Genomic DNA, 22,161 nt, shown 5'->3' on the forward strand with positions numbered 1-22,161 from the left:
GGGCGCCGGGAATGTGCGGAGGGGTCAGGGCGGGGCGCCGACCCCCACCCAGGACACCGGGAACGGCCCTGCCCTCGGCCCGCCAGCGACGTGGCCCCTTTTTTCCTTTCTTTTTTTCTTACTTTTTGTTTTTTCCTCCTTTCTTCCCCTCCCTACTGGGGAAATTGTGCTGGGAGAGCAAATTTTTGAAATATCTGCCGCTTTATTTTTTTTTATCTTTTTTCCGTCGGGACGGGCAATGGCTCGCTGTGAGCCAAAGGAGTCTGGAGGCGTTTATAGCAAAGCTGGTGGATGCTTTTCGTTTTCAAAGCCAGAGTCTCCTGAAGAAATATGAAACACTTCTCAGTAATGAAAGGCATGTGTTCTGGGAGGGAAACTTTCCCCATCTGCCTTGTAACACAGGAGGAACAGACATAAGGGCTAATATTTATGAGGAAAAGGTGCCTCTTGTGCTAAGCTGCTCAGCTTTGGTTTTCTCAAGTTTTTTTCCGTTCAGAAACACTTTGTCATCACTTCCATAGTTTTCAAAGTGTTGGCATTTTTGTACTACTTGTACAAAAAAGGCAACATTTCTAAAATAATACAGCTTTAAAAGCATGGGCTTCCCACTGAAACAGGTCTAAGACATCACGCTACTTAAAAAGTTGACTGTGAAGCTGGCCAGACTTAAAAGAGGCATGTATTTTAAATAATATGAAAATCTTTCTCGATATAAATAGATATCACACTTGTTAAGAGGAGAGAAGGTTATGTGGCTTGTTTTGCCTTAATTGCAAGGTAAAATTGCAAAGTAGCTTTGTAGCCATGAGAATTATATGTGGGAACAGAAGAAACTTACTTAAATACTATGTTTAATGTAAACCTCACTTCAATCTACTTGAGGTGTTTGGAATTACTTAATTATCTGCATTATTTGTATAGTGTCATGAGTGCTCTTACAGGTACTGACTTTAAGCAGTAAACAGAAATTAGAGCAGGTAATTTGTGTTAAATTTTGAAGTTTTCTTCCCCCTCCCCCAGCACACATTCCCTGGAAGGCCTGCAGGTTAATTACAAAAACAACTGCTTTGACCATGTTTCCTCTGATATTTTTAAACTGCAAACAGAAATAAAGCAGAAATAATGGAAAAATAATTGAAGTGCATTAGAGTAATGCCTATTGAAATTCATAGTGGGAGTGTTCAAAGTGCTAAAGGTGCTACTACTTTAGTTGGTCTAACCAAATACAAACATATGCAGGAGAACCCGTTTCAACCTGTATTTTTTAGTTCATAATAACTTTTATTTTTAGGTAAAGTAATTGAATTTGAAGATTTGCTGCAGATGTGTCTGCAACCCACACTAATGTTTTAGCTGTTGTGTTCCAGTTTGGTTTTTGGTTGTTTTTTTTCCCCTGTGGTGTTTATGCTATACTGTAAACAATGAGAATTTCTCCTGGTGTTGAGAGAACAACAGCAGGCGTTGTGGGAGCTGCTGGAAGCGTACCTGACTCTGCCACCTGCAGTTTGCTGCTTTGAAATGAATCGCTTAACCTGACATGCCAAAATTTTCAGTAGCTTTCTGGTTTTTTGTTTTTTTTTTCTCCTAAAAGAAAGGAATGCAGGTAGTTGCTTAATTTATACTCCCCCAAATTTGTGCATTTTTATGGTGGAACTTTCTGAGCAGAGCAATATCATTCAAGATAACTGCACTGAGATTTGCAGATAAACTTTGATACTAAAATATTTTTTCACTCTCTTCACTTTTCTATGTCTTTCTTTTGATTGCCTTTCATATTAGTAGATAACAGGCTGAAAAGCCCAGATAACTTCTTTGAGGATGTTTTCCTTTCCAAGACAAACTGTGATAAGCCATGGTTTTTTGCTTGGCACACTTCACAGAGAAAATTCATCCTATCGGATCAAGGCTGTGTATTGTCTTAAGAGACAGGATGCTGAATATAGCTTGGTGGTTCATGCAAGAAGGGATGTTGATCATAGTCTATCACATCAAGTGTTTTTGCAGTTGTTTTCAGTTATAGTAACGTCTCAGGGTAAAGAATAGGTCTTGGTAAATGTACAGAATGCAATTTTTAAGGTTCGCAGAATAAATATTCATGGAAGAAACTTTTCTCATGAAATAAGCATGCATCACGATTAGCTTTTGAAATAATTTTGGCATGCCATTGATTTTTTTTTTTAATGCAACAATCTATCTACTGTACATATTTAAATAACTTCAAATAGTCAAAAGCCTTTATAGTACTCAGTTAGCATTTTTATGTAAAGCAGTATCATCTTGAAAGAAGTTTTGGATCTTGTCAGTACAAAAGTATTGCTTCACGTATATTTCTATACTAATCAGCATTTTTCCTTCTCCTCCACCTCCTTCCCCCTCCGCAATTTTTAAGGGTTTCGCCTTTGGCTTGTCCAATGGACATCAAGTGGCAGTGAGTGTTAACTGCGGGAGCTCTACAAGTACAGCGGCTGCTGGGATGTTGCGACAGAACGGCGGCAGTAACAAGCGTGGTTTGGGATTAGCCCGACTGTCTACCTCCAACTTCTTCACCATCTCGAATTCAGGAAATTGGGGAATGGGGCGCAGCACCAAGAGCAGCTCTCTGAGCAGCATTAGCTCCAACTCTGACTGCTATGATAATCCTGTTGTGGATCCAGAATATATCATGCAACTGGTGAATGATGTCAGAAAATTTGCAGATGTGCTACTCTATTTGAAGGAAGCCTTTCTTTCAGAAGGTGTGTCAGTTTTCTTAATTCTTAGATTTTCTGAAACCCTAACTACTCTATTTGTATGTTTTAACTAGTGTTTGCTGTGGTTGTTTCCCCTGCCCTTTACCTTCACCATTTATCCTCCCTTCCTCTTCCCTCCCCACCCCCAGCATGACGATTACGGGAAGTGATGGTTTTTAGTTTGGGTTCTGTATTTCCTTACCAGAAGAGTGCAATCTGTTTCATAATCGTAACAAGGGAAAATAAGTTCTTAGCAGGCTGTCTAGGCTGATATCTAGGCTGATACTTAAATTTGTGAGACCATCAACTGATCAGTTTTTTAACCACTTGGACGTTTTTTCTAATTCCAAACAGTTCTATTACTATTTTGGTTATATTTCAGTTTTCTAGGCTGGTTTGGTCTTTGAAAGTCTTATACACTAGTAGTTTGAGTTTTAAGGTAGAGTATAACTACGCTGTCTTCCTTTGCAAGAGAAGTATTTACCGTCTTCTGCCAGCAGGTGGAAACTGCAAATTTTCTTGCTTGTGAGAGGTGTGTGTTACTGTGTTCCTGTTCCTTTTGGGGAAATAGCATTATTCCTGTTTTGGTCCTCAGCAGGACAGCTTTTATCTAAATTTTGTGAGATTAATAGCTGAAATAACAACCAGAGCAGTTTTGTATAAGATGTCCTGAGTGCTGAGCATTTGCAGTCACCTCTGTGTTCAAGTGAGTGTGCCCACAGCTGAAATACTGCTGCTAAAAGGTGTGTGAACAATTCTTAAAAGAGCAATAGTTTGACACCAGTGCCCATGTCGTGTCCTTATAGGTTTTTGCTGAGCACACAGGATGAGCAGTTATTTGTGAGGTTGGGTGTCTGGTGGCTACTGAGAATGAAATGGGCATCCTGTAGGAAAGGACTATTAAAACACTGAAGTATTCCTGTTGCCATGCAGCAAATTAATTACTTGTCAGTTTAAAATTTTGAACTCAGAAGATCCAAAAAAACTAACATGGAAGACAGGAGTTGTCATCTTGTTTTATACTATGGTATAGAATTAATTTGTGAAACAGTGTTGTCCATTTAAAGGATTTATAATTTATAAAGGAAAGATGTTTCTTTTCCACAGTTGGGAGTGTTTTTTGATCTTTGTCCCCATAATATAGAGAGCTCCATAATGCTGGCCTTGCTTACTGCTGGCTGGAGACAACCTCCTAGAAGCTGCATAGCTTGGTTTGCATTTTCTGATGTTTGGAAATGTTCGCAATTGTCTGTCCAAAAACTAACAAAAACCTTCTAAGGTGGTTGAGCAGACTTCTTGTGCATAAAATTCTGGTTTGTAATGCTTGCAGCTTACCACCAGCCTGAAATTAGTTACATTAATTATTCCAAGATGGAATCAGTTGTGGGGATAGGAAATTAACTTCTTCCTTTTTAGAAGGGTTTCATCAGTGACTGTTTATATTTGCTTGGTAAGCATTCCTAGTCTGCTGTAGGTCTTTCAGCTTCTAACCACTGTTCCCTCAGCTTCTACATCAACTATTAGTTGTTGTATTGCCTCTCTGGCAGATTTGTCTAAACTCCTGATGCACCGTAGCTTCATGCTTGGCCATGTGGCTCCCAACTGTCCCCGTTCTGCTGCTGGGGTCTGCAGTGGTTGGCAGCTGATTGCCAAGTGTGCCTTCAGTGTCATGCTGACTGATGCTTGTATTCCCTGTTTGTGGTACCTGAGCTGTCATGGAGAGCCCAGCAATTTTTCACCCATGGTTCACTTAACATTCATCTGATGTAGTGAACCAATCTTGGATGAAAAATCTTAAGAGATTTTGGGCTATAACATGTGTTTGTGTCTAAACTAGAACGTAAGTGCCTTGGGATTACAGACTTGAACTGTGTTTTGTTATGGTACCAATGCAAGTAGATTTGTAACATGAAGAATAAGTTGAAGTCTCTTGAGGGGAGTACTAGGTAAATGAAATGTTCCATAGATTCCAAGGCTACTTCTCTTTGCATTCCTTATGCTAACATGATTTAATTTCTTACAGTAGTCTCATTGTCATAATGCTGAATAAATTTTTGATACCTTTCATTCAACAAAGGGAAACCCAAACCAACATCCAACCAACCAAAACAGCAAACCAAAACACTCTGAATGTAACTGTAGAGTTTAAAAGTTTGACAGATGTTTGGACATGAGGGAGCTGCAGTTGTCTCTTGTCTTGAGTGAAATACTGTGTGTTTCATACCTTTAGGTTCTTGCTGTCCCTTAGGCCTTGTACTCATTGGATGTAACATTCTGTTATAAATGCTCCAATCTGAGGCATAAGATCAAGATACTTTACTGTTGTTTTCATTAAAGGAGAGCTCTGGGCATTTTTTGAACCTATGTCAATAAATCCAGTGCTGTTTCACAAATCTTGTATTTAATTCTACTTGACAGGCTGGAACTGTAGTGGTGGTTAGTGCAACTGACTGCATCAGTCTCTTGGTCCAGTCTTCAGCTCAATTTCCAGATCAGCAAGATTGTCATGTGGCTAGTACTAGTAAGGACAGTTGTTATTGTGTTTTTGTGTTTGAACTGAAAGATTGTCTTCAGTTGTAGCATTTGTACTTTATGAAGTCAAGAGATAATTGAAATTTATTGAGAAGACTCAAAATAAGTCAATCTTCTTTCTTATAAGAAGAAAATGAAAAAAATTCCCTAGCAATCCCTGCCTGGAAGGCTGGATTTGAGAGTGTATGTTGAATTAATACTTAGAAGACTCAGATAATTTCCTGTAATTTGTGCTATTCTTAGTGCTGTTCATTTGACTGTTCAGTTTTATTGATGGCATTCTGTTTTTCTAATGTGCCCCAGGTTTACTTCTTTCTGTTCTAATGTAAATCTGGAGTACAAACTGTTAAGACATAATGGCTTGAAAGCTGGTGAGTTTTCTCTGTGTTTTCTCTATGCTTTTTGAGTTCCAACAATAACATTTCAGCTATCGGCTCAGAGTGTGAGAAACTTTTATTGTTGCTTTCAACTTACACCCCTCTTTGGAAAGGTAGGACACACAGGGAAATACAGTCTAAAGGCTGGAGCCAATCTGTGGTTTTCAGAGTAGTGGCACTCAAGATGAGAAGTAACTTCCTATGGTAAAAGCGGTTTTAGGAACTGAGAAGTTGTTTGCTTCCCATGGAGACCTGCTGAGGGCTTAAAAACCTGACTATAGTACTGAAAATATTAAAGATTTTGGAGTGTGTGAGTTATATTTAAGGTGAATCTGGTAACTTGAAGAGGTTAGTTCTTGTCCCAAACATGCAGGACCTAGCTCTTACAAACTTGTATTAGAGAATCAACCAGTTCAAAAGCAATATTGCTTATTGCATTGATATGCAAAGTTGAGAATCTTTTCAATAGGTATTTATGTATGAGGGTGGTGACTACAGTCCAAGCTTTTACTGCCTATCATAAACTTTATTGTTGCTTTAAGTAAATAATGCTACTGTGTGGTCTTTGCTCAAATGAGATTAATTTTCTCATGTTTAAAAAGACCACACAAAAGAATATTTAGGACACAGTAAAATGTCTCTTAATTATGAACTGAGAGTAAGTATTTCATCTTTCAACAGTACATAGTAGCTTTTGCTTGTATTGCATTAGAAAGGGGGGGAGCATTCCTGTTTCCCTACTCTGAAGGTAGTTAGCTACTAGTTTTGTGACATCTGCTGCTTTTTATTTTTTTTTAAGAAATATAGTATGTACTATAAGGTCTGCCCTTGAGACTGTGAGAAATACTGTTTCATTATGAATAGCTCTAAGGGTAAAATTTGCATGTGGTTTAAAAGTGCAGGAGTAATTACATTTTAATATGTAGTCTTCTTGACTGTACTTCAGAATATATTTTGGAAGTTTTTGCTTGCTTTATCACAAACTTTGAAGTAACCTTCAAAGTGTGATGTTGTGTTCTTCATGTGGGTAATTCTGCATCCTTTTAATGAGCAAAAACTTTCTTCTTCAATTTCATCCGATCTTCAACTAATGTAAATTGTAGTTCATTCTAAAATGTTTGTATACTCTTTTTTCCCAGGTATCTTAGAAATCAGACTAGCAAGATAAAGCTATTATCTTTAATTTCTCTGAGGATCAGAATGTGTCTGATTTTTTAGAGTTTGATAGATTTTTGGGTTTTGTTTATTTTTTGTTTGTTTGTTTTTGTTGGGGTTTTTTTCTTTGTTTGGTTTGGCTCCTGTTTTTAAACTAAAGCAGAGGCAAAAGTACTGCTGAAACTGGATGGCCTGGTCAGGAATGTTTACATTCTCTTTATAGTAAGACCAATACTTTCAAAAGCATCAGGAATGCTACCTAACTTGAAACCTATCAGGTTGTTATTTTTGAAGGATAAGATACTCACCCCAGTGGGACTATCCTAAAGGTGTCTCAAGGTAAATAGTTTCCTCAAAATGAGGAACTTGTAATCTCTAGTGACTTCAAAACCTTCTTTTAGCACCACAGAGATTGGCGTTAATTACATGCTACACTAAAAGCCAGAAGCCTTTTACTGAATATAGTGCCTGAGGCTCAAAGGTGAGTGATTTCTCTTCAGCCCTTCCTGGCTTGATAATGTATATTGTCCCTATTTTTAGTATGATTAAGGCACTGCAGTATTTTTAGCATTCCATTTTTATTTCTTTATTTTCTTACAGTCTAAAATACTAATGTCCTTTTTTTCTGAGGCAGTGTTCTTTAAAGTCAGTTTGTCCTGTTTTGCTAGGGAAATCTGAAGTTCATTAGTTATTGCAGTGAAGATTACAGATTGAATTTATGATAATATTTAATACTAGGTGTAATTTTGCTGTTTGTTCTTTATTCCAATTTTGATGTTTCTCAGTGAAAGGTGCTGTCTTTGATACACCTTAAACTAGATGTATTTACCTGTCTAATGACACCTCATACTATGAATGCTTGGTAGGTGGGCAAACTGCTCTAAAGGAGGATCTGATAAAGTATTTACTTTTCTTTGCAACAGTTTCTGGAAGCAATGTTTGCAGGAGTTTTTTATATTTGTTTTGCTTTGAGGGCAGTTGGACTGATCTCTTTAGACTTTGTGTGGAAGATTTTGCTGCTTTTCTGCTGGGTAGTGTTTTGTGTGATAAATAACCTTTCACGAGAGAAGGGAAAGTAAAATGTGATCAGGGCAGCTAACTTTTGGGAACTGTGAAAACATAGTGATTATCAAATGTGTAAACAACCTTCTTGTGAATTATTAAATGACCATTGAGAATCATTAGAAAAAGGTAGAGGAATCCATGTAAAGTGTAGCACATTGTCTCTCTTATTCCATGTAGCACAAAAAAAAAGGAAAACAAACTGTCTAGTAGCTAATAAATAATATCACAGAATTAAAAATACTTGAGGATGTTGACAAATAGTCTAAAGTGGAATTTTAATGTTTATCACTTCCAGAATCTGTCAAAGTGTAATATGCTTGCAATATCTGAAGAATGATTCTGTGATTTATTATTAAAATATAGGTTTTTTGTACTTTGTAGCTCTATTCAGACTTGATCCACAAGGAAATAACTGCATGTTTTAAATGCATTTGCCTGTAATGAGATTGTTCATCCTCTTGCTGAACCAGATTAAGTGTTAAAAGGTGAATTCTGACAACTTGTATTTGCTGCTTTGGGTGTTATTGTTCCCATGGCAGAGTTAGCAGAAGTGTCCTTGTGTGCTGCAGTAGCAGGGAAGCCGGGACTAAACCAGGCTGGGGCAGCTGGAAGGAATAAATTCTGCCGGTTCCCCTGCTGAAACTGCCTTTTTTTTTTTCCCCCCTTCTCCATCAGCAGCTGAATTGTTGATACAGTTCTGTAACTGCTTAAAATCTACACGATGCATTTAAAACTGCTGTTTTCTTACTATAAAGCTTGTTATGTTTGGGGTTTTGTTTTAAACATGCTGATAGTCTATTTCCACAGCAGTTTGCGAAGAAACTTTTGCGTGAGCGGCTGTGATCTCACTGCTTCTTCCTGACACTGGTGGTAGTTTTCTGGTGACTGCATAGCAAGCCAAGTTTTGGGAGCAAATCTGCCTGAAAACTAATCCTAGGAAGAAAGGAGCTAATTTTTAGCCAGGTCAGTTCAATGAGTTGACTGTAAGATTGTGCTGAGTACCAGCAAATAGGGGGAAGGTGGCTGGCAAAGGAACGAGTGGCCAGAGGTTAAAATGGAACAAGACTGTGAAGCTCTAGGCAGAGTTGGTGTCACCCTCCAGTCTGCCATCACAGCATACACTGCTAAAACCTGTACCAATTCTTTTGTCTACATTATTGAATGCTAACTTTGACAGGGGTATATGAAAGGTGAGGTGGTAGTGGGGAGAGCAGCAAGCAGAGAGTGCCCTTTGTAGATGGAAAATTAATCGGTCACCTTAGCACTGTGCTTTTGGTACACTTGGATTTGACAGTCATCTTTTAAACTTGCCTTTCTGAAACCTGCTTCTTACATGTAAAGTCATATCTGCTTCCAGTCTTTCTGACTGTACACCCTTAGTACACCCTTTCACATACCTCCAAGTAGTAGTCACTGCTAAGTATACGTTCCGTCAGTCTGAAACTGAAATTGTCCTTTCACAAATCTGAAATAGTCTTTCAAGCTGAAAGTTGTAAAAGATATAAACAAGGATAAGAACAAATTTAATACTGCCTTTATTTTTTTTAAACAAGTAAAATTATTGCTAAGAACTGAAAGGTAGTAGTAGTAGTGATTTTTTTTAAGAGCTTCTTCTGGGTGTTTTAATGGCAAAACTTAGAGGAAAAAAATTAGACAGGCTGCTTCTCTTAGTGGAGCTGTAGGACCACAGGAAACCAGAGACCTCCTGGTCATTTTCCCATGCTTCCTTGACTTTCACACCCGTCCTTTTCTGGTCCCTCTCTTGGGCAGAAAGCACTGAGATCCCTGGCCCTGGGTCATGTTCCTGTCCAGCTTCCTCAAACTTGAGAAGTTATGCAAAGAAAGTAGAAATTTGAGGTACAGCCTGGATAAAGGCAAACCCACAGCAATGCAAAAAGAAGTATTTTATAGTCAGTTTATGGGAGGCAAGCATAGCTATGAACCAGGAATTACCCAAGCATAGCTATGAACCATAGGTTTTTCCCAGGACTGTTGCACTTAATCTGGGAGAGTGAACTTTCCACCTTTCTTTTCATTTCGCTCCAGATCATCCCACAGTCTGTTTTGCCCAAGCCTCCTGTTTTCTGTGAGTCTGCTGTCTGCAGGCTTTTGTCAGGGAGTCTTGGGCTTTCAGACGCTGTGACCAGAGCCAGAGGAGCTGGGTATTTTGTTTTGTTTTGCAAGTTTGCAGTGGTAGTGCACTGCTTAATTCATCTGCAGTCATGGAACAATTCTTCGGTTTTCACTATTCTAACAAGAGGAAAAAACCAACCTCCTCTTGAAGTTGAGTTCAAGCAAATCTGTGTTCTTCATAGTCAAAGTGTAAGCTGCCTGTTAAATGCTGGTTGCTAATGTTGGATAGTAAATGCTATTTCTTCAGTTTCAGGGAAGATTGAAGTTATTATTTAACTTAGTGGACTAGGAGATAAGTTTGTGGCTGATAGTACTACCCCTCCCCCAGTTGCATACTCCACATTCCTTCAGAACAAATGTTCACTTGTTGCTATAGTGTCTAAGATCAGCAGTCAGGAGGGGGGGTGTCTTGAAGGCCCGTGAGTGTTTAAAATGTAAAATCAACCCTTATGTGCAGTCAGATATTTTTGTTGACTTAAATAATTAGCATATCTTTCTTTAGGAAAATTCGGAACTCTTTATAAGAGAGCACAGGCATTTTTCATTTTTATGTTGCTTTTGAAGTACAAAAAAAAAGGAATACAAGGAAAAACTTCATTCTTCCTCCTTTTCACATTTCTGATGTACAAAAGGAGCTCAAAACACTTAAGGAACCTTAGCTCTTGTGTTAATTAGTATTAGCTTCCCTTTCCATCACAGCAACTAGACTAATGGAACTGAAATTACAAGATCAGCAAGATGAAAGGTCACTAGTGAGGAAGAGGATGAATAGTCATATTTTCCTATTTGAAAGTAAAGCTAGGCCTTTCAACAACAAAAATTCTTCTAATGTAGTTTGCAGCTTAAGAAGCAGGAACACTTGAACCAAAAAACAATTTGCATCTCTCAAAGAACTCTGTCCTAACATCTGAAAGATAAGATTTGATGCATATCCAGTCTGAGTCTTGTGTTCTAAACAGTAATTCTCATGTACATGTAGGAGTTCTTGTGTTTAAAAACAAAACAAAAACTGCTTCCCATAAATGAGTTTCCCACTCTTGGCAAAATATATTATAGCAGATCCACAAAAATATTCCATTTTCTTATTTTGCTGATGCATCATTTTATCAAAGTTGCAACATAAAAGAACATCAATACAAATAATTTTTGTATGCCTGACAGCATAGAGTTAACAGCTGTGATTGTCATCTTAATGATCTTGACTTCATGAAGCTTTCATAGACTAAACCATTCATTTTCACAAGTTTTGTTGGAAGTGTTTGTTCTTCCTATTTATGTAGCTAGGTCACAGAACTGAAGCCGACTTGTTTCTTAATTCTGAGCAAATGTTCATCTAATCTGACAGTTTTAGTGATTTGATTGTTATCTTAGTAATGGATTAGAGTTAGAACAGCATGGCAGGGTAGAAGATTTGGTACAGAGCTTGAACCTTGATTTTTGTAGGTGGCTGTTTCCATTTTTTCAGGAAAGTAGGAATTTTATGGGGAGTTACTCCTTTGTCCGCCTAAAATGCCCCTTTTTCTGGAAGACGGAGGTGACTCATGTAAGGCTGTAGAAAATAGCTGTGTTTGAGTTAAACTTTCATCTTAATGACATTCGTTACAGAACAGTGTAATGTTGTGTAAGCAAAACCTATGACTTGAGGAATTTTCTTTTGTAGAGGCTATGATTTAGCTGAACAAAGGATTTTTTCCTTTTCACCATTTTTTTCCTCATTTATTGCTTGAATAATTTCTTGGACTAATTTTTAAAAGTATGTAGGAATTCTTACTTGTCAATTACAGTTATTTTTAGTTGATAAACCAGTTTTAATCTTAAGTTAACAAAACTTGCCTCTTCAGTCTTGTTTTCTTTGTCGTGACTGAACTGCTTCAGATATTTAAGCTATTTTAGTTCTATAACATGTTCCCTTTTTCAAATATGTTGACTCTCTCTGCTGTGCATAACTTGGGTTCAGGGCCAACAGGTGGGTGTTGCAGCAGTTCATGATGACGGTACAAGTTCTGTTAGTACTGCTTATCCGTGAGACACAGAATGACCATGGGATTGTGGATGTTGCTACGCATACATGCTAAAGGTAAGGAGAGGTTCTTATTTTGGAAGGAATCGGGTGTTCTTGTAACTCTGGTAATGTCTCAGTACTTTCCCAGTTTGAGAAATCTGCAAGGTGGGAAAGACCTAGTGAGGAAGTTTCAGCAAAGATGCATTAAAAAATGAAAATGAAAAAATAATTGAAAACCTCAATTGCAGGATTGTAGATCAGTAAGTTGCAGGAATTATATTTGTGTGGTGGAATTAAAGCACCTTCATGCCTTTTCAGAAAGAGGCTTTGACATCTTTAGGACTTGGGGCCAGATGTTAGTTTTGTATTTAGCATTTCCAAGTTCTTCTCTAAGTATTAAATTTAAATTTTTACAGTTTATGCAGGTGTGATATTTTTAGGGCTCTGTGTTGTGAGGAAATGTAACATCTCAGTTAATGTTCTACTTTTGGACTACAACTATATTCTTAGCTCTAGTTTTAAGATTGGATGTCACTGAAATAGTTACGGACATGGTATTCCTGAAGCATTAGCTTGAAGACTGCTCAGTGTTCACAAATTCATCTTGCTGTTTTAGTGTTGATAGTGCTATGAACGGATTCTTTAGTAGGATGCTTTTCTGTGTGGTTTTTTGTTTGTTTCTCCTGTGGACTTTTTAATTTCATTCATTCATTGTGTACAGGGTATATAAGGTATTTTGTACTACCACAACTATGGAACTAAAAGATCTGTCCAGAAGTTGTCCAGTGCTGACAACAAGGGGGAAGAAAGTGTTTACTGGAATCACTAAGCTGGAGGCGCAGAGCAGCGGAAGACTGGTAGCCAAGAAAATGAGCTGTGGTCTCAGCTCACAAGTAGGTTATCCACTCCTGAGAGATGAGCAGTTGAAGGAGGCAGCTTTTTTGAGGGGTAGTTCTATATTCTTTGTGCTGTGTTGAGTAAGCTGCAAGTTGTTTATCTGAAAGCTTAGCAGCATACATGAACTGTGATAGCTGAGTGAAGACAGTTCCTGAAGGCCTTTGAGAAAGTGACTGTGATAAATAGCTTATGCCAGTGGTGAAGAAGGGGAAACTCACAGTAGGATTTAGACTGCAGAGTGGTCAGATTAAATGCTTTCTGGTATTCATGTTGAAGCCCTTGTGTTAAGGATGAGCAAACAAATTTAGCAAGCAATGGAGAACTCCTCCTAGCTGCAGATGGCTTCAGATAACGACTAGACATGAGATTTTAGAGACGGTGGCTGCACACTTCATGTGGAAAGAAAGCAATAGGTCTGGAGCATATAAATTTTTAATTTAGCATTGATGCCTAACTTAAGTGATACTAGGGAGAAACAACTGGGCAAATCCAGAACCACAAAGCAAATGATTTCTGTGGTGTTTTTCACCTTTCTGTTGCAGGGTATTTATGAAGAAATACTACTCTATTAAAAATTATTGCGGAGATGTACAGTGAATTACTGTGGTCTTTTGGAAAGTGCAAGTGCCAGCGTGACATCGGTTGCTGCCTTAATGATAGTGTTACTGTGTTTTCTCTTTATACAAAATCATCAAAAATGCCTTGGTGTGAAATAACTGATACCAAAGCACTGTATTGCAGTGGGGATTGACTGTTCATGTGTCTAGTAAATGGGAATTTTTAAACGATTTCCTTTGGACCATTCAAATGGCTCTGTCACCTGTGTGAGTTACGCAGTCAGGCTTTACTCTTGGGTTTCCTTTATGTTCACCAGTTTTCTCGACAACTAATTTTACTAGCTGCTGCTTTAGTGATTTGAATACTACTTGAAATCTATGTTGATTTTTAAAGTGTAACTTTTTTCTTATAATCAACAAACCAGAAATGGACTACTGTCACATCCTATAGCAGTCCATAATTGTGTTTAAAAAGCTCCTTTAAAATAATTGAATAAAGTAACACACCCATTGTTTAACACCATATAATCTCATAATCCTGGCTTTGTGTGGTCTTTTGAAAATTAGGTGGGCAGGCAGCAGTAAAATAGCTTCTTCACTCAGTCAGTGGCTTAGGATAAAAGTGGAAGGAGCAGGCACGTAGAACAAAAACAGCATTTTAGACTAAAATTAACGTGAGTTAAAGGTTAAATATTGTTTGATAATCTCTCGATGCTGGTTACCAAAGGTTAAATTTATTTTATTTAGAATGAATAAACCATAACTTTGATACTGCCCTTTCTGTGTGCAAGTTTGATATGGTATGATCAACCTGCTGGTGATTCTTTCATTTTCCGATTTGTTCTTTTTTTCAGAAAATTTGTGCTGTAAATGTAAATGAGTGAATATTGCTTCATGTACTCTCAGAACTTGAAGCAGTATGCAAGGAACATAGTTGCTTAGAGCATAAGAGTTCTCATTTTATTTTAACAGTGTCTTCCATTGGCAGGTGTTCAGTCTAGTGACTGTTTGACTAAGTTTTAGTGAAATATCCTTGAATAAGAAATAAGTAACTAGTCACTACTAGTGGTATGGTTGCCTTTCTCAATGGATATGATTTTTTGTGAACTGTGGCTGATCAGATTTATTGCTAATGTGTTCATACTAAAGAATATAGCCTTATGTCCACTTGACAATTTCCAGTTCTAACTTAAAAAGTGTTCTGAAACTGCTGAAGCATTATCCTCACCTAGCTTTATTCTTAATCTCTGGGAAGATTCAGGGAAATGAATGGTGACTAAAATGACCATGTAGTGTTTTCACTCTCTTTTGTCAGAAACAGGTACGTAAGGAAACTAGCAATTTTCATTACTGGCTTCTGGTCTCTAAATTTTGGTTTAATAAAAGATTAAAGTATTCTAAAGGTTAAACTGCATGGCTGAACACATCTAGGTTAGTTGACTGGAATCTCAAGCCTAGTAGAATAAAAAAATTAAAGGCATGTAGTGTACAGCATATTGAGCATATTGAAGTAGATTAAAAGCTGCATTGTGGTAGGTTTTTTTCTGAAAGGCTTCCTCACTTTAACAAATGGGAAATTCATCTATGAATTTAAATGTGAAATGAATACGAAGTAACAGCTTTTCTGCTGATGTCAGTTGGCAAACCAACAAAAGGAAAATATGTAACTGCTTTCAGTGTAGGCACAATTAGAAGATTTTGATTATTCTGATGTATTTTGTATGTACACTGATTTTATTGACTTTTTGAAAAGATTGTTTTAAGGCATCTTTATTTTTGTAACTTTAATTTCTGAAAATTAATTTAGTCTGGGTTTGCTCTATATGTGTAGTCAAGAAGGACTTCTTAAAAAAGTTTTGACTTCACAAGTACAGAATTGGTCCATAACTAAAATGGGATGCAAATGTTAGCCCAGTTTAATAAAAAACAAAAACCACCACAGCTCAAGGTCACATCAGAGGCTAATCAGCATGGTTAGTGGTCAAATTTAAATTGATAGATTGCTGTATTTTGGCCAATCCCTGATAGCAAATGACAAATCTGAAAGGGTTTTTTGGGCATTTGTGATATATAACAAAAGTTCATCATGCTAAAAAAATTAACCTGGAAGGCTGAACTAATGGGGGATAGTTTTGTGTTTTACCCAGGAATATTTTTTCTGCAAAAATTGCAAGCCTTTAATATACACAGTGCTTATTTCAAAAAGTAGAGGCAGAACTTCTACCCTTAATCTGCAAAAAAAAAAAACCCCTAAGTACCAGGTGCTTTTTTATTTTAATCTAAATTTGTGCAACCTGATTTTAAGATCAAATTTAGTAGTTTAACTGTAAATAGGCAACTGACTTGCCAAATGTTAAATATTTTCTTGTATTATAAAAACATTATTTGTGTGGAATAACTGAAATCAAACAGTGCTACTTTCAATATACTGTATTCAGTGAGCTGTTTGCAGGAAGTTTCAATGCATTCTCACTGAACTGGGTCAGTATATTGCTCTTCTCAAAAAAAAAAAAAAACCCTTACAAAACTCTATACTTTTATTTCAAATACAGGGGTTTGGGTTGCTATTTTTTTTCTTTCTTTTCCTCATTCCTAATCAAACTTCACATGTCCCTAGATTTTCCTCATTGAAATAATTTCTTAACTGATTCTTTTCTGTAAATTGTAAATTTTTTTGCTTCAGTAGAATGTGGTTAGAACATTGGTTGGAGCACATGTTGCCAAAGACTGTGAATTTGGTGTGGTGTGTTTTAATGATGCCATGACAACAGGGGTTGCTGTGATACTGATGAACAAAAAAGGCTAGGGCTGTCTGTCTTGCTAATTTGGAAGCTTCAAGTACAATGTTTCTTGACAGAGGGATGGGTAGGTAGCTTCTAATTCTGCATTGTGCACAGGGTAGAAAGGTGATGACTTCATTAGTGCATTTGGCAGCTTCCAGCCTAGAGATTTTAGAGATAAATTCTTCCAGAAATTCTGAGTGTTTCAGTGAATTAAAATGTTTCCTTCCTTACATCTGCAGCGTGTAGCCACATAAAGGAAGAAATACAGTAACTAAGACTGCTGCTTTCTCATCACTCCTGAACTATGACCACCAACAAATCTCTCTGTCACCATTAAAGGAAAAAGTTTTTATATCCATACAATCAGTGAAAATCATGTCTAACTCATATGTAGTTAGACATATGCCTAAGAAAAAGCTGCTTTGACAGTAGACCAGACAGCAGGGACATAGATAACTTTACTATGGTCAAACCACAATCAATGTAAAATATGTTTTCACTGTATGTCTGATTAATTCTTGTGGTCTTTGGAATGTGGTGAACTCTGTTAAATCAGACAAATATGCCAGGCTGTTAATCGTGTTAGAATGGGGCTGACAGAGAGAGGAGGGCAAAAAGAAAATGATGGTTTAATCTGGGACTGTTTGCCAAACTGCAGATGTAGGAATTAGGTGATTTCCACACAGTTCATTGTTATGTGATTGTTTTGCCTACTCTGTGATGCTCACTGGGAAGTCTCATAGTCTGGATCAGGTTCAGACCTGAGTGCTGACAGTGTCCTAGTATGCAATATGGACATAGATGAAGATAATGTGAATTTAGATTAAATCTGTTTTATTTTGGATCAGCTTTATTCCAATGTTAATTTTTTTTCCCTTCCCTAGGTGGCATAACTAGTGATACCATGTAATCCTTCTATATAATGTACTAGAAACAGGATATAATTTACCTTAAGATCAAAAATGACATTTTTAGTAAATAAGAGTGAATGGTCTCTTAGCCAAGATATTGGTATTGCATATTGAAATGTTGGTTACTCAAGCATCTTTCTTCTGAATCCTTCCAAGATTGAAAGTGATGAGGAGCTGATTGCATTCTGTATGGTGAAACTTTAATAAAAAGTTGTGAGTCTAGATATTGGGGAAATTGCTTCCCAGTTTGTGTGCTTGTTCTCACCACCATCCTGCAAGACTGTTTTGTCTGGCCTGTTTGTCCTGAAACAGGCCAGGATTTATGGAGAAGATGTGAAATGGTGCTTAGAACTGGAATTGAGACTCCTATCTTTCAGTAGAAGTAGAAGGGGAGGTGAAGTACACACACTTTAGCTGATCCCAGGAGAACAGATTTACAAAGGGAGTTCTCAAAATGAGGACTAGACCTAGTGAGGGTGATGGCTACAATGGGCATTTAGGTGTTCTCATCAGTTCCATTTATTCTACTGGAAATGTCCATAGAGTGAGTTCTTGGTAGATGCTGATCATAGTGAAGGCGTAGTTTGTTCGTGAAGGTAGATGGAGAAAATACTTGTGCAAAAATCCAAGTTATTTTGTTTATAGTAAGATTTTGACAAATGGGGTGAGTTTATGTAGATTTCCCCCCAGCCTAAAGAGACCAGTCTGTGTATATAAACTTGTGGCTGTAGAGAGTATACATGGTGGATTGTTCCACACTGTGTAACATTCTTGAAAACTATTTGAATGCACGACATAACTAATCACATCTTTCTAATTGTAAAAAGCTTCTAATGGAAAGCTGGACCTTATTACATGTTGTGAGCTAGAATATCTGCTTTGACAGTCTCACATGCATTCTGACTCAAAGAATTTTGCAGGGATGTGTTACTTTTCAGTTGTTCTATCTAGATTGCTGCCCTGTCTTTCATTAGTGTGACCAACTTCTGTTCTAAGCAAACTTTTAGCCACAGCAGAACAGTAGTTGTATTAGTGGTTTCCCTTCTTTTGGGACTGGTGGAAATCAAGTAGTAGAGAGAGAGTCTGCTGCTGTTCAAAGGCCTTAATATTCTAGGTGGAGAAGCAGTAAGTGGAACTGGGTGTGCCTGTTCTGTATAGGTCTGAAGAGCAGTGTAGTGGGGAAAAGACTGTTAGTGTGTATTTAAACTTATCCTGGCAAACATTTGTTGACATAAACAACTTCAGAAATGTTTGGGCCAACAATAAATCAGGTCAGACAAAAGAATGCCAGCCAACTGACACAGCAGTGCCTTTTCTGACTGCATGTATTGTGACCAGCCCTGACTTGGCAGGGAGAGTGACTGGTGCTGACAAGCTTGATGAGCAAATTTGATTTTGTTTTGCGTGAATAGAATCCATAGCTGTAAGGACATTATCGCTTAGTAACTCACTAAACAAACACTTCCCTTTAAGAGATACGTAAAATTAGAAAATAGGTAGATTATGCTTTTACATTAAAGATGGGTGAGCTGTTACAAAATGTGGTGATCAAAACCGTTGAGGAGTGGGATGCTAATGACAATAGTGTGCTACTGAGATGGCTTGCCAAACGACAGACTTTCCAGCTGCTTAGTATTATCATTCTTGTATATTAGGCTTGTCAGCTTTGAATATGTGTTTTTTCATCCTGTTCTTTCTCCACTTCCACAGAGTATGCTTTCATTTGGGAAGAGCTTGTATTCAGCTCCTGTGAATGACAGTTCAACCCCCCGGTGAAAGATGATTTGCTGATAGGCTACTAAGCTCTACCCAAGCCTTTTTTTTTTTTTTTTCCCCCCCTTCAATTTTAAGAGCTGTTTTTTCCTTTTTGAGAGGTAGGGGGCTGACTCACTCCTCCAGGAGATTGCAGGAAACTAGTCACCTGAGTGAACAGCTGAACTCAAGTGCTCCGAGATGGCCTCTGTGTTGCAGGATCACTGGCAGTCATGGCTTTAGAATTCTGTGGATTTTTCGTTTCATGCTATTAAGCTTGAGAGATGGCATCCACTGGTGCAGGACTTCATGCGCATCAGTGAATGTGTACAGTGATACAAGGGACAGAAAGAAAACTGAAAGTAAATCTATTTTATGACTACTTCAGTTAGATTGAATTGCTGCAGGTACTCATTGGAGACACATTTCCTTGTGCATTCCTTTCACTGTAAGCAGTATTTGCTCTACCATTGTTTGATCTCAACCATTTTCAGACTTCTTAGAATCAAAACTGTGTTTCTGTTGATCTGGCATATTTAGACTGTTTTGCTGCCTGAGGTTTCTAAATCTGTCCTGAACAGGAAATCTCTGGTTTAGTGTCTGTTTGGTCTCAGTCATTGTGAATGCAGTGTAGTTGTGGTTCCTGATGACTTCTGCCCCCACCTCTCCCCAAGCACCACTTGTCACAGACCTTTTGTCTTCTGGAAGCACAGAAACAATGTTTCAGATATTTTGTAAACAAATGATACAGTGATGGAATACAAAGAAATCGAAGTTGGGTGTAGCCAGACCTTTGCTTTTGAGAGTACAAATAAGTAATCTCCTGCTTGAATGCATTATTTTAGTGATAGTGTTCTCCTGGATGGTATGATAAACATTTGATTCAACTCAGTGGTTGTTTTCAACTAGCATTTCCCTTCGAAGCTTGTTACTTCTGTTTCAGACTTGAAGAGGCTTGTGTCTATTTCAAGATTTTCTTTCTTTTTCCCCTTCTCACTTATTTTGCCTTTTCCCCCAGCTCTAGTGTTCTGGCAAGATATGTTATCAAATTTTAATAGTAAGAAACTGCATTTTGGGATCAATTTTGCTTTAATTAGTCTTGGGGGGGGTGGAGTGGTTTTCTGTCTTTACCAAACACATAAGGAACCTTAAGAGACTTTTTTGACCTATGTGACTTATGACAAGTCTGTAGTTGTGAGTCACATTGAACTCGAAGAATAATTCATGCTGTTTGATGTATGTCTGTGATACGCTCCTTCCTGAGCACTCTCAAACTGACAGTAATCTGTACATTGGTTGGGCTGCTTTATGGCCTTGTTTCCCCTCCCCTATTTGCTATGGGTCCAAAAGTCTACCTAGCATGTTGCCAAAAGGATCCTGGGGTATGGGTGTTCTGATCCCATGATTAGGAGCTCTTCTCTCCAGACACAAGTGAGCATCTGTGTGTCAGAAGGCGGGGACACCATCATCATCTTGGTGAGGCAAGAGGTGCAGTTCTGGTCAAATGGTGCACTTGTGCAAACCATCTCTAGTCCACTGACCACAATATTCATGCTCTTCATGTGAGGACTGCATATGTCCTGCTTAGACAGAGACAGGTGATAGGGATGGTTTGTGGCATATAGTCTTCAAATACCTTCATAAAAGCCCATCCATTCCAACCCTGCCAATAAAAATAATTAGTTCTGATGAAAAACTGTGGAATAGTTGTCTACCTCTGGAGGTCTGTAGGAAGAGATAAGATACAAGCTCCAAGGACTACCTCCTTAAGAATTTCAAAACTTAAGTCTACACACTAGACATATTTCTGAATGAACTAATTTGAATTACCTCTAACTATTAATAACCTAATTGCTGAAGATAATGTTACTGTAATTTTAAGATCTATTTTCTATGTTGTCTGATACACTTTGAGTATGTGGACATCAGTACAGCTTTGCTGTTTTTCATTTTCATCACTGCCTTTGCCTGGAGCTGCCTGGTACTCCCAACAGCATTTATTGTTGCATTGATGGAGTACAAATGATGGATTAAAGCCTGAAGGGACCATTAAAATTACTTGTTATCCTTTTGGCAGCTATAAAATTTTTCTGAGTTTTAAAAGGTGGCAGTGGCCATACTGGCTTAGGCTAAAGCTGTGTCTAACCCACTGTCTGAGCTGTGTTGATTGCCAAAATTGAATAGTTAGAGAAAAGTAAAAAGAGGTTGGACATATGTTCTGAACTGTTTTTGCTTAGTAGAATTCTTGAGCTGTTGCAAGTTACGTTGGTTTAGTACAATGCTTGGTAGTTCAGTAGAATAGTGTGGAGTAGTTGAATGAAAAGTTGTGAAGGCAGGTTCAAAAGGAATTAAGTTAATTCAGAGGCAGCAGTTCTGTTTCGTGTGTAGGAACAGCTGTGGTGCAGCAGTCATGGATGCTGAGGAACTGAACTGCGGCCAGTCTGGTCTAGGCTCCTAAGCAGCAGCACCCACAGGCTGTGCAAGGCACAGGCCAGAACTCATGGCCAGACCCACCAAGGCATTTACTGACTCATTAGTAACCCACAGGAAAACTTAACTTGTCCAGTCTCTCTTTGTTTCCATGTAAACTTCTTGTGTCAATGCTGTATTTTGGCAAGAAATACCACAGGTCGCTTACATGAAGAATCACCCTTTTCTGTTTTGAAGCTCCTGCTTGCTCACTTTAATCATCTGAGGTGTGTTACATAGAATTGAAAGATGTGGATAAGCAATTGATTTTACCTGGTATTTTCATGCCTTTTAAAATTTTCTAATCTTCTTTCATATCCCCAATAAAAAAATTCTTACCCGAGGTTGCAGCTTCTACTATTGTTGCTTTTATGGAAACTGCTTCAAGCCTGGATTGTTTTCCCCATTAAGTTGCAAACTCTCAGCTATAGTATGCCTTTAGATCAATGTGTGTTTGTCGTAAACAACCTCTGCTGCTAATGTGGATGCACTGAATCATGGCCATGTTGCATACCAGGCTTTTGAAATTTTTTTGCCTTACCTGTGTTTGAGTCAGTTTTAAAAATCATTATATGTAGGTGTAAATGAAGAAAAAGCCACAACTGGTTTGGGGGTTTTTTTTTAACAAGTTACATAGAACTTCCCTAATTTACTGCTGTGTAAAATGGGTTTTCCTAGACTTTTGTGTGTCATGTTACAGATAGAGCTTCCTTGTCCCTTCCAGCAGGAAATGTGCCCATGAATGGTAGTTTTTACCTTAGTGTACGTCCTGAGTGAAGGTTTTTTCCTTCTACAATGT

At 37.9% G+C, this 22,161-nt stretch overlaps 1 protein-coding gene across 4 annotated transcripts in view; it reads left to right on the forward strand.

Annotated features, from left to right (window-relative positions):
• The first annotated feature begins 34 nt into the window (after positions 1-34).
• Positions 35-22,161, forward strand: part of ARHGAP29 (Rho GTPase activating protein 29) — a 52,578-nt gene continuing 30,451 nt past the window's right edge. For 2 of the 4 annotated variants that reach the window (XM_017729871.1, XM_017729872.1), the window contains exons 1-2: positions 35-355; positions 2,390-2,735. In XM_017729871.1, coding sequence (XP_017585360.1) covers positions 2,474-2,735 — 262 coding nt within the window. In that variant the 5' untranslated portion in view covers positions 35-355; positions 2,390-2,473. The remainder of the gene's footprint in view (positions 356-2,389; positions 2,736-22,161) is intronic. The other 2 variants (XM_017729870.1, XM_008630266.2) reach the window with 1 other exon arrangement.

Source organism: Corvus brachyrhynchos, unplaced genomic scaffold (assembly GCF_000691975.1).
Source record: "Corvus brachyrhynchos isolate BGI_N302 unplaced genomic scaffold, ASM69197v1 scaffold101, whole genome shotgun sequence".
In the NCBI taxonomy this organism is placed as follows: Eukaryota; Metazoa; Chordata; class Aves; order Passeriformes; family Corvidae; genus Corvus; species Corvus brachyrhynchos.